This window comes from Mixophyes fleayi, chromosome 2 (assembly GCF_038048845.1).
Source record: "Mixophyes fleayi isolate aMixFle1 chromosome 2, aMixFle1.hap1, whole genome shotgun sequence".
NCBI lineage: Eukaryota > Metazoa > Chordata > Amphibia > Anura > Limnodynastidae > Mixophyes > Mixophyes fleayi.
The window spans coordinates 367,630,932-367,644,475 of record NC_134403.1 but is presented as its reverse complement, the minus strand read 5'-3'; the positions used below and the strand labels follow the sequence as shown (position 1 = coordinate 367,644,475).

At 40.6% G+C, this 13,544-nt stretch overlaps 1 protein-coding gene across 1 annotated transcript in view; it reads left to right on the top strand.

Annotated features, from left to right (window-relative positions):
• Positions 1–13,544, top strand: part of LOC142139615 (galactosylgalactosylxylosylprotein 3-beta-glucuronosyltransferase 1-like) — a 103,502-nt gene that overhangs the window by 78,331 nt on the left and 11,627 nt on the right. The window contains exons 2-4 of the mRNA XM_075197381.1: positions 2,559–2,706; positions 7,773–8,299; positions 13,039–13,335. Of these exons, the coding sequence (XP_075053482.1) occupies positions 2,595–2,706; positions 7,773–8,299; positions 13,039–13,335 (936 nt within the window). The 5' untranslated portion in view covers positions 2,559–2,594. The remainder of the gene's footprint in view (positions 1–2,558; positions 2,707–7,772; positions 8,300–13,038; positions 13,336–13,544) is intronic.

The following is a 13,544-nucleotide window of genomic DNA, read 5'->3' as shown; positions in this document are numbered from 1 at the left end:
TAATTGCAGAAGTGACCTTCATGGGATGTAGAAGCATTTCCTGCCTATATCAGGCTCTGACTCGTTATATTGTATCACCTACATATTAATCAGCATGAATCATCCTCACCCCAGGACAAGTATTGTTTGTCGGCCGTTATGCTGGGACAGATCCCCTCTCATCACCACTGTACCTTGGTCTTACTACTGGGAATAGTTACTTAAAGGGAATTAATCCCCTTGTTTCATTCACATAATGTAACGTGATCAGTCTTAGTTGTGTCAAATCCACTTAATATATACAGTATATATAATATATAGTATAAGTATAGCATGTATATAATATATATATATACTGTATATGCAGATAAGAGAGATAGATATGATTGACATATATACATATATATAGACAGACAGACAGATGAATGGATAGATAGATATGAGATAGATAGATAGATATGTAACATAGAGAGCAATGAGATAGATAGATAAATATGAGATATATAGATAGATAGATAGATAGATAGATAGATAGATAGATAGATAGATATGGAATAGATAGATATGAGATATTTAAATAGATATGAGATAGATAGATATGAAATAGATAGATAGATAGATAGATATGAGATAGATAGATAGATATGAGATAGATAGATAGATAGATAGATAGATAGATAGATAGATAGATAGATAGATAGGAGATATATAAATAGATATGAGATAGATAGATAGATAGGAGATATATAAATATATATGAGATAGATAGATAGATAGATAGATAGAAAGATAGATAGATATGAGATAGATAGATAGATAGATAGATAGATAGATAGATAGATAGGAGATATATAAATAGATATGAGATAGATAGATATGAGATAGATAGATAGATAGATAGATAGAAAGATAGATAGATAGATATGAGATAGATAGATAGATAGATAGATAGATAGATAGAAAGATAGATAGATAGATATGAGATAGATAGGTAGATATGAGATAGATAGATATGAGATAGATAGATAGATAGAAAGATAGATAGATAGATATGAGATAGATAGATAGATAGATAGATATGAGATATATAAATAGATATGAGATAGATAGATAGATATGAGATAGATAGATATGAGATATAGAAATAGATATGAGATAGATAGATAGATAGATAGATAGATAGATAGATAGATAGATAGATAGATATAAAGTCTCCCAGCGACTGCAGGATCTTGACCCTAGTGGGTACTCCACATGGACAGCTAATGGTTAGAGATATACATTGAACATCATTGAAGTTGGAAGTTTGTTAAGAAAAGGAAGAAAAAAAAATGATCTAAAAACTTTAGCAAATATATAATTTATTTCAAGGAAACTTAAGAAAGGATGAAACTAAAAAAAATAAGATCAAATGGTCTCTTTTGCCCTTGGGGAAGTCAGTCCTGCACAGAGAACCCGTCTGAAAATGTCATTTCAAAAGGTTTTTGAGTGGAAAAAGTGGACAGAACAAATGACCAAATTCTGCTGACTTAGCAATTTATATTCCATTACATGTGGTTCATCGTTATATCAAAGTCAAGTTCAAAGAATCGAGTTGCCGCATAGCTGAGTCGGAATCTAATTATGAATAAGTAGAGTGTAACAGCAATCTAACTTGTCCAGTGTCTTTAGAAGGTTCTCAGACCTGACCTGAAACTTTATAAAGAGTCAATGTTTTATAGGAAAAAACCTACAATATATGGATAAATGTCATAATATCCTTGTTTCTAAGAGAAATTACTGCATGTACCTGAAATAACCAAACTGGACTTTACTGTATCTGTCCTTCTAAAAAGGAAAAGTGGAGGTATTGCCAATAGCAACCAATCAGATTCTAGCTATCACTTATCTATTACATTATGGTAAAGGATAGCTAGAATCTGATTGGTTGCTATAGGCAACACCTGTAATTTTCAGTTTTGTGTTGTTAAGTTTCTCTTTAAATCAATGAGGAGCCAGAAGGAAACATTTAATGAATAAAAACCTAAAATGTCATGTATCTCTGCGATTGCCTTGCATTCTCCTAGGTAACAGAAAGTTCTGTACCGCTTAATACAGTGGTGCTCAAACCTGTTTTGGATATTTTGCAGGTTACATGAGAAAGATGGAGTTTATTATGAGATGCATTGAATATTGGGTGGTACTTTGCCCCACAGCCCCTCCCGTTCATTGAACCTCAGCCCCCACAGGGGAAACCTAACAGGGAGAATCTCTAAAGTTTCGGGCTGTCCTATTTGTGAATTAAAAAGTCGTGAAACCCATGTATCCCGGTTTGTAACGTCGATGGGACAATGTTGGTCACAAACACAACAATAAATCTAATCAGAGTGTTTTGCTACCAATCCTAAAAACCTGGTACATCAGGGGGTAAATGTATCAAGCCAAGAGTTTTCCGGCGGGTTTGAAGAGCCAATCAGATTCTAGCTATCATTTATCTAGTACATTCTACAAAATGAAAGCTAGAATCTGATTGGTTGCTATAGGCAACATCTCCATTTAATGCAATAAATTACACCCACTTTTTTTTAATTTTCCTCCAGGTAAAGAAATGAACAGTCACGGACAATCGCGACAGCATGCTGAGGAGACGAAACCTTCTCACCACACTTCTCATCGTCCTCCCATGGGCTCTCCTCCTAACACTGTGGCACCAGCACCCGACCAGCCTCTACCTCACCATTCTAAGGAGTAAGACGGAAATACAATAAAAAATATAGTAACATAATTAGATTTGATGCTCATTGAGATAACAAAAAACAAACGAGGCAGAAGAGAGAACGAAACCCCAACTGGCCTGTTCTTTTACAATACAGTCCAAAAATGTCCTGACAGAAGCCGAGTGGCCCATTGACTTGAGAAATGGCCAAAATCTGGTTCATGGGTTCAGTAGACTTCTTATAGGGAGAAAACTCATTTCTCTGGCGAAAAGTGGTATTTACGCTGGAGATGGGGCCTCTCCCTATCGATCAAGTGGTTAATGCCAACAGAGAGATTTGCCTGGCATCTACTGGAGTAATGATATGATAGCCACTGCCACTTTTTTTTTTGTTGCTGGAGTGGGTGGGGCTTGGTAATGATTGCCCCACCCACTTTCACCACATGCCACAACATCGAGCCCCACCCACCTCATTTTTTCAATTTTTTTTTTTCTTCTTCCTGTAAGCGAGTAGAAAAATCGTCATGTAATGTGTCCATTGCAATCACCCAATAATTTTTTTTATGTAGCACATATACATTATGTAAAAACATCTACAAAATAGCCTTTTTTTAAGATGATTTTGTCATATCATCATCATCATCATCATTTATTTATATAGCGCCAACATATTCCGTAGCGCTTTACAATTGGGGACAAACGTAATAAACTAATAAACAAACTGGGTAAAACAGACAAAGAGGTGAGAAGGCCCTGCTCGCAAGCTTACAATCTATCAGAGGGCAATAAAGTCACTTGTCCCAAGTTTCTCCATACCTGCTACAGGGGCCCGTTTAGACTTGGAGCATCCTCGCCTACTCACCCGGCATGTCCGAGATACTCTTGAATTTTCGGAGAGTCTCCCAGATTCTCAGAAGAGCAGGTCTCCCTCCCCCCTCCCGGATCTCACCCACTTCAATATTGTAGCCCCATCCCCCGCTGTGTGATGCCCAGATGCCACGCCTGCCCCCCACACACACTCTTTCCACGACTTGGAGCCCACCAGTGGATAGTTTAGTAACTTTAATGACCAGGCCAACTTTGCTGCTTAGCAATTAACATTAAATAATTAATTTAACTCCTCTCCATTCATTACTCATCTACTCTAATCAATATTATTTTGCTAATAAAAGGGTCACTTTACAGGTCATTCCCGCTTGCAAACAGTCGGCTTCCTTTAAATCTATCAGGCCCAGACCTATACAGTATATTGGCCAACACTGTAACAGGCTGCTTCACACCACCGTGCGACCTTCCCTATCATTGCACACAGAGCTGTGCTATGCAGAGCAGCGTTGAATGAAGCAAAGCGGTCCGCAGGCGGGGACTCTGGACAGAGCCCTCAAATAGTCACTGCCCTGCCTAAGTAAAGAAGCATTTCTGTGTCCTGGTTGGATGATAACCCCACACATGCTAATGGGTATCATCTGCCAAATAGTTGTTACATTATGAGCAATTAAATCTGATAAGTAGTGATGTAACTACTAGAGATGCCCGGGCTTGGTTTTCTGAAAACCAAGCCCACCCGGACTTATGGGATCCGAGTAGGCTAGCGAGCCGGCTCGGTACTTTCACGCGTCCTAGGATCTGAAAAGAGGCAAAACTTTTGCGGGTTTTGGATTCCATAAGTACCTCCCTCCCCAGGAGATCCAGTGCCATTGCTCACACAGAAACATGGGTAGCAGTGTTCTTGTCACTCTCCAGTCTCCAGTGACATTGCTCAGTGCCATTGCTCACACAGAAACAGGCGTAGCAGTGTTCTTGTCACTCTCCAGTCTCCAGTGACATTGCTCAGTGCCATTGCTCACACAGAAACAGGCGTAGCAGTGTTCTTGTCACTCTCCAGTGACATTGCTCAGTGCCATTGTCACTTGACAAAAAAATTGACTGGAAATTAATGTTATTGAGGTTAATAATAATGTAGGTACAAAAAGAGCCAAATTATGTGATTTTAGAAAAAAAAATAAGGATTTTAGAAAAAAATAAGAATCAAAAACCAAAACACACGAGGGCAGTTCTGCTAAAACCAAAACACTAAGTCAATCCAGATCCAAAACCAAAACATCTCTAGTAACCAACATGTGACGTGTTCTGGGGCACATAGTTAGCTGGCACAAGCTGCAGTGAATCCATAAATGGAACGGGAACAATCCCAGAGAGTAGATAGGTGATGTGCACCTATGGATGCCCATAGGGGTCAAACAACCATATTTGCACAAGAATTCTGTGAAGCATAGCGCGACAAGTTAGATAGCAGATCCCATCTCTCTCTCTGCAGTTATTTGACCTTAAATGCAAATGTTGAATAAGAAGAAATGTTTCCACATATTTATAGAATTGTTTAATGACAATACTCTCTGCCAGCGGTGCGCTGCCCATTACTCATAGCTAACCAGCCATTGATATTAAGCAGATTCATGGGCCCATTTCTCTGATTAAATGTAAAAGTCATTGACCTTTCTATCGTCCGGGACAAAACCAAGCAGCATATAATTCAGTAATTCAGATATAATCTTTTTCCTTCACCTTAGATGCACTAACCTTTAGAAATAGAATTATTAATGGCTGGATTATTCAAGGTTCCCTTTATAGATAAAACATTAGATCTTTTAAATATATTCTTAAACAAATGTTCGCAGCCAATTAACTACAAGTTAACTCTCCTTCTACAGTGCTCTTGGGTTCTGTGTGTGGGAACCCTGCTCGAAGAACGTTTCTTCAGTATGGTTAATGCAAAATACACTAAATGGTTTAAACATGCCTATATACATTCATTTTAGGGGCTGAACCATACCTCCCAATATTTGAAAATAAAAATAAGCCCCACCCCTGATCGGCACAAACCCCACCCACTGAACCAGAAAAACTCCCAAGAGATTTGCCCACAAAAATTATCACAAAACCCCACCCACTTTGCAATAGGCTACACTTCTATTGGACGGTATGGTTGAACCAATATTAAAGATCAATTCACTAGTACCTTGTGACATCACTTCCTGCCTCATGATTTTCGCTCAGCCGACAAAATGGCCGCTTCCAATGTGTGTATTTGGGTGGGTCCATTTTAATATTGTGCTGTGTGTGTTATTTGGAGACGTCATTGAACCAAGATCCTTGAGAATGCAGGCCATCAATTCCCTAGTGACTGAGGCATGAGGCAAGAGGCACGATGCTCCTAGTGAATTGAGGCTAAATAATAGTTCACTTTTCCGGTTATGTGCAGGGTGTCATTTAAAGGACAGAATCTGTTTTTTTCCCCCTGTATTATTTTTAATTTCAGACAGGTTTTATCAGCATTATTGAATAATGACACCTGACATGTGACAGCTGCATTATTTGACAGAAATTTTCTAGTTACAGAGGAAAAGGATTTAAAGAATCTACAAAAAAATAATAATAGGGGGAACATTAATTCATCTCACACTACACTGCAGCCTTTTACTAAGAGGATAAGCGACGATGTATTGGTACATCACAAATGTAGTACTGCAGCTTTAGATCACAGATAGATGGAGAGAATAAAAAGTGTTATACTATATGTTCATGTTCAGGCTTAGCTCATTCATAATGATCATCTTAGTCTTGTGCACTAATAGTTACCAAAAACCCCATTCACTCAGCAGAGAGAATTAGATTCCAAGGGGTGAATTTAGCAAACCTTCTAAAAAGGGAAAGTAAATCTGTTGCACAGAGCTGCCAATCAGAGTCTAGCCGTCATGTGATTCTAAATGACAGCTAGAATCTGATTGGTCGCTATGGGCAACAGCTCCACTTTGACTTTGACTTTTTTTTAGCCATATATTCAGGACCCAGCAAAATTTCGGGCCCTGGTATGATGGCTACTTGGTGTCCTGCCTAGTCTGCACTTGAGGGGTGAGATGGAGTGGGCCAATACGAAATTATTGGTCCATACAGACAATTTACCCGCCCAAAATCTGGCTCGGCTATGGCCGTGGATGTAAATATGGCCCTATAACTGGCTTGTACCTCATATCATCATCATCATTTATTTATTTAGATAGCACCACTAATTCCACAACACTGTTCAGAGGATATTTGCCACTCACGTCGGTCCCCGTCCCATTGGAACTTACAGTCTAAATTTCCTAACACACACACAGACAGAAACACAGACTAGGGTCAATTTGATAACAGCCAATTAACCTACTAGTATGTTTTTGGAATGTGGGAGGGAACTGGTACAACCAGAGGAAACCCACACACACACGGGTAGAACATACAAACTCCACACAGATAAGGCCATGGTCAGGAATCGAACTCATGACCCTGCTGAGAGGCATAAGTGATAACCACTGAGCCACCATGCTGCCCATATATATATATATCTAAAGTACATATATTTTGGTATCCCTATACTAGGGCCTAAATATCCAATAGGCTGACTGGGCTGCAGCCTGGGGTGCAAGTTTTTTTAAAAAGTCAAGTGGAGCTGAATTTCGAAAACACGGGAACATAAACATTGGTGGTGGGGTAAAAAAGACGGATTTTAAATTAAGGCTGAGTTTGTTTTTACTGACCGCGCACTAGCCTGCCTTGGAAGGCAAGGGGGCGCTATGAGGCAGTCTGAACCCTTAACCAGACCCTGTCCTATACTCTGGAGAGCTACCTCATTACTTTGTAATGTTCATCATCATCATCATCATTTATTTATATAGCGCAAGTAACTTCCGTAGCACTTTACGAATGGGAACAAACATTTATAAGACAATACTGGGTAATAAATACAGACAGAGAGGTAAGAGGGACCTGCTCGCAAGATTACAATCTATGGGACAATGGAAGTTTGAAACACAAGGGCATCTGCTAATGTTGCGCTTATTGGGTCAAAGTAGCCATAGGTAGAATTATGGAAGGGGGATTGTTTTGCCTGTACTCTTGAAATAAAAAGATATTTACTGCGCTATCCTTCCTAAAGGAGTTATGTGAAATGTGCTTTGGTCACATAGGTGTTAATTCTCCCCAGCCAGATCCTGCTCCCACTAAGTCTCCTTGTCAATATGGATAACTATTGCAAATGTCCTCATTTTTTTTTTTACAGAGGAAACAGGTGACAATTCTACAGTCAAACCTCTTCTGAGCAACGTGACACAGAGTAAAGAGGACTCACTTCAGTGCGTCCACCAGCACACCACCCGTGAAACCCCTGTGGTTGTCAGGACGTATGTCTACTCGCGACCCCCACCTTGGAATGAGGACATTCCAATTATCTACGTCATTACGCCCACCTATACCCGCCCAGTCCAGAAGGCCGAGCTCGTCCGACTGGCCAACACGTTTCTCCACGTAGTGAGTTTGCACTGGATCGTGGTGGAAGACTGTCCCAGGAAAACAAAACTGGTGGCTAATCTGCTTGAGAAAGCAGGACTCAACTTCACGCACTTGAATGTGGAGAGCCCCCACAACCTGAGAGCGGGCTCATCGAGGGCACACACGCCACGTGGTACCATGCAGAGAAACCTTGGTCTCCGGTGGCTTCGAGACAATATTAACGCTTCCAACCGCCCGGAAGGAGTGGTGTACTTTGCTGATGACGATAACACATACAGCCTAGAGCTCTTTGAAGAGGTGAGTCCACTGCTAAGAGCGATTTAATACATTCCGCTCTCTATACATCTCTGTTGGGCCTTCAGACTTTATAAATATCTTAATTTACCCTTGTAATTGGCTTTCCGAAACACGCTTAATCACCTTTTAATGTTGGAATTTCTATTTTATGTCCGTTGAAAAATCAATGTGTTTTTGCTGTTTAATTAAATTGCGATTTAATCCTGGGTTTTAATAGGCAATAGACCTCGCTTTGCTGTGGTACAGTCATTACACTTTAGTGGATAACCTGCCACTAACTCATCATTCCCAGGACTGACCTTTTCCGAGCGCACCTAAGGTTTAGGAGAACGCTCAATCAAAATGTTCAGCTTAGCATTAAGACCGGCTGAACAAAATGTGCTGGAGAGAAAAGTTTAGATTTAGATTATGCAAAGAAAAAAAATAAATAATTTTTATTAATAGAACTTTCAATCCGCTAAGAGAATGTTATAATGATGTAGCGTAATCTTGTAACCCAAATAATTTAGAATCCACATACCATTTGATGTATTAGTAGCAGGTTTTTAAGAGGTTCATTATAGCTGTGAGGATGGGCCTGGTGGAATATTGGATGCACACCAAGCGACACAATGATTAATATCTCTCATTAACGTATCAAGTATCTCGTGTGCTAACTCCGTGTAATCTACCACTATAACTAGGACACTTTATCTCCGCTATCTAGCGAAGGATACAGAATTCTCCTTCTATTGAATAAATTAGCTGAGATGCAAAACAAAGTTACAATGATTTACAATTAAACGGAGAAATGCAGGCAAGCAGCTAGCCATAAGCTGATAGTAAGGCTAGTGGCTGCAAGTGCTCCTGAATACCCAGGGTCAACAGTGATCATGATCATCAATATATCTGTTCTCGTGTGCTAGACAGTTGGAGTGTGAGCTCTTGAAACAAGAAGATTGTGATGTCAAACTTACCTCTGTTTGAAACTAAGTTCATACATCCACACATGTTCAGCAAGATTATTTATACACATGAAGTACTTTATTTCTGCATTTACGGAGTCTCCATCCTGTTTGCCGATCTGGAGGTGGAATCTGGGTTCGTGGACTTTGTCATCCCAGAAGATCGAGGATGGATCTAAAGAATGGAGCCCACCCTCTCTCTCCAATCATAATCCCAAGGACCCTCACCATATTTTCCTACAGCTGAGAAAAACGCTTTGGGAAGCTTTTCCCACACACATAAACAATCTCCCGGGGGTATTAATATACGCAAGGCAGACAGCCTGGGATATATAACTGTAACGATCTGCTTACAGCTTGCTGCTTTGTATTGGCAGCTCCTGCCTCCTGGACTTTTGGACTATTATTTGTGTTTCATTTTATGTGTTAGCAGCAGTACCTCTGATCACCAGAGGTGCTAAGATTGTGCCTGCTTCTTGTGCTTTAGGAGTTAACCTTTCTGCTCTAATTATTCCTTACACCTGTGATTTCCCCTACTTATAGCTGTCACTCCCAGCATACATTGCTGGTTATTGTTGTCACATCCTGTTGTTACTTGTTGTTCCTGCCTTATGGTATGATTCTGGTTACTTCCTGCTTGGGATCTCTCCATACCTCCTGCTTCCCTGCATCAGCTTTGTACCTGGTATTTACTACAAGCTCATTATTACCTGCTATTAGTACACTTCTGCAAATAAACATTGAGTGTTTTTCACCATATTTGTGGCCCCTAGCTGTATTCCTGCATTTAACCGTGACAATAACTCATTTAGCACTTTCCCAGTGCTTTTGTAACATACCCCCCTTGTTTCAACCTGTGGGTGGAACACTTATAATTCCTAAACACACCTCCATTTCTCACCAACAACTCATGTTGTGGAATGAGTGAGGGGGATTTGGCAACTGTTCCTTTCTGACCCAAAAGAATAGCGGTTATTGGGGGGACCGGGGAAGCTGACAAAACAGCTCTATCCTTCCAGAGTTTTATACACTTTTCACTGTAGACCTGTTCTGGCTTTCTTTTCCCTGACAGGTATACCATAACAAAGGGTAGTGTGACAAGCGGACCCCTACAATGTGCCTGGGAACATGGCGCTGACACTCTGGGCTGGATGCACAGTAGTCAGATACATCTTATCGAACCCCTGGCCAGAAAAACTGCTGTAAAATTCTATCTGAGGTTTTTTTCTACCCCTAGATGCTGTGCCATTATGTTACCATGAGCCAGGTCTAACGCCGCTATGATATGCGCTTTAGGAACTATTAAACATTCCAAAATGTATTTTCCTTCTTTGAACATCTGATACAACAACCCCTGGTTTCTTGTCATGTACGGGTACGACAACCTGTCAACAGCTGCTGCTGAATGGTTTTGCAAACACATTTACTCTATTCTGTTATTCCAACACAGAGTTATCCACTTTGCACTGATGCAACAAGCACTCTGTTTAAACATTACTTTATAGCAGGATTTGTCACTCATATCCACGTCGTTCTCCGCTTCCCACTGCTGCTGTGCACAAACAATCCAGTTTTTAGTTGCTGTAAGCCACATAAGTCAAATGCAAATCTTTCTTCACTGTGTCTGTCACTTTAATTTTTCCAGACACACACAGACCTGCTTCCTGCAGGTTTCTTAAAGCTGCTGCTGCTCTAAATATGCACAGATCTCACGCTCACATAGCTCCACCACAATGTAACCGGGTTAGGGGAACAGGTGCCATCTCCTGTGGTAGATAGTAGTGAACAGCAGCAGAGAGGTCACACAAGTCCAGTGTTTTGGGTACAACTGGCCTCAGTCAGGTTTATTAAACAGAAGAACAAAGAAAACTTCAAAGTAAACACCTTGCCTGTCTGGCACTAACGTAACACACAGGAACACCCTCTCTCATGTGAAGGACCTTGTGTCCCACACACATACAAAACCTAGAGGTAATTGCTCAACATTTGCAGAGTCTCTTAGGAGGCATCCAACCTCCTCCCCAGGTCTGAGAGAGACTGCATGTCCAGCCTGACTGCTTTTTAAACACACACACAGGTGCAGTTGCAAATCAGGTTACATTTAGGCTGGAGGCCCAGAATACCCAGAATGGGCCTGATGAAATGGAGCCTGCCCTCTCTCTCCTTTCATAACCCCAGGGACCCTTACCATATTTTCCTACAGCTGAAAAACATACTTTGGGAAGCTTTCTCCCCCACACATAAACAATCTCCCTGGGGTTTTAATGTACACAAAGCAGAAAGCCTGGGACATATACCTCTGCCATTCAGCACTTTCCCAGAACTTCTACCAATATATATATATATATATATATATATATATATATATATATATATATATATATATATTATAGGAACAGTATTAGAGGCCTTCATGGGTTAGTCCTGGAGGGTATTTTACACCTCCAAGTAACTTCTGATTTATTATCCTCCAAAGGACCCAACTTCGCAAAGGGTAAATTGTGTTCACTAACGCCATGGTTATATAAATAAGACCACAACAATTGTATAGTCATTTCAAAGTTAGGCACATAGTATTAGGCAAAATATTGAGACTTATAACAGTTCTGATAACCCAGGAAACTAGGTTTTTGACAGATCCTAAAGAAGGGAGTACAGACGGAGGTCAGTCCAATGTAGAAATCCCCAGGTCCTGGCTCCAGAATCGAATGCTAAGATCCAGGTTAGAGCCATTTGGATGGGGGAGTCATGTAATCAATTTAACTGGACTGGAGTATTGCCACAACTATGTGCCAGTGCAGGGGGGGGGGGTGAAGGTGAGGTTTTGTCTTCCAGTAAAGTTGCATGATATTCCCAAAATTAAGGATTTTGCAGATAAAATGGTTTGTTGCTTGAAACTATTAACATGACTGTGAGTGGTCAGTTAGAGGGATTTCCTTATGGCCAATGAATTTGGTGAAAGAGCCGAAAAATGTGTATGTTACTCCAAGAATCTTCTGATTTCGGAAGGGTTTAGCTTCCTTAACTATCTGTTATTTATTATGGAAGAAGTGAATCCTCATTGGTCAGATTTTAATGTTTGCATTAGAGCTTACTAGACCTTAGAGTTATGGGGTCTCATCCCTTGGTATAGAAGAAGGTCAGTTGTCTGGTTCTCTAGCTTGAGGCCCATATGCTGGGCATCCTCCTCCATCTGTTTGGCCTGTGTTGTAGTTAAACCAGGTGCCATCTCATCCCCACGGGAAACTGGGCCGCAATGGCTGGAAATATTGGACCAATGTTACTATCTTTACGGCTTTGTGTTATCCTATAGCCCCGAACACTTTGGCATCTGATGAATGTCTCAGGGTGATATTAGCCACTTAGAAGCTGTACATGTCCCAAAGGTCAACAATTACACATTCATCTGCACACATTGCTAAGCTACAGATCCTATTTATTTTTTAAGTCTCTTAACTTTTTTATTTATTAGGATATTACACAACTGTAATTCCCTCTTAAAACCATTTTTTGCAACCATAAAATGTACATTTTTATCCACCTGGGTGCACTATACATAAATATCAGATGAAATGGCCAAATAGTGTAGACATGGAATGAACAGAGCTTAGCCAATAAGAAGTCTTCATAATATCACAACCTACTTACTATTGGCTGGCAACGAACCTATAGGGAATGCAGCCAATGCTTGTCATCCTGACAGCTACATAAAATTACTCAGGATTAGGCTTAGTTGATTAAGTGTTAATGAGATGTTGAGGACTTGCCTGTAATGCACCATTATCTCGTTCACAGATGCGATACACAAGAACGGTATCAGTGTGGCCGGTGGCTTTTGTGGGTGGTCTGAGGTATGAGTCTCCAAAAGTCAGCCAGTTGGGCAAAGTGGCCGGCTGGAAGACCGTCTTTGACCCCACCAGGCCTTTCGCCATCGACATGGCCGGTTTCGCCATCAGCCTTCGATTAATCCTCGAAAGGCCTCATGCCAACTTCAAGCTGGAGGGTGTGAAGGGGGGTTATCAAGAGACGAGCCTACTGAAAGATCTGGTCACTATGGATGGACTGGAAGCCAAAGCTGCCAACTGCACTAAGGTTAGCTTGGAACATATCACTTATGCGTAAAATGTATCTGATGCCTATTTGCAGTGCAGACGGCCATGTTGTGGGCTAGGGACATCACAGAGGTCTGAGGCAGTTCATTTGTTCCTGGTGAACTGATAGGTCAACTAAAATGGCTTCCTCCACCGTGTGAGTGACAGAAACACTTTAATTATCAAGGCATTTAGCGACAGTTATTTTGA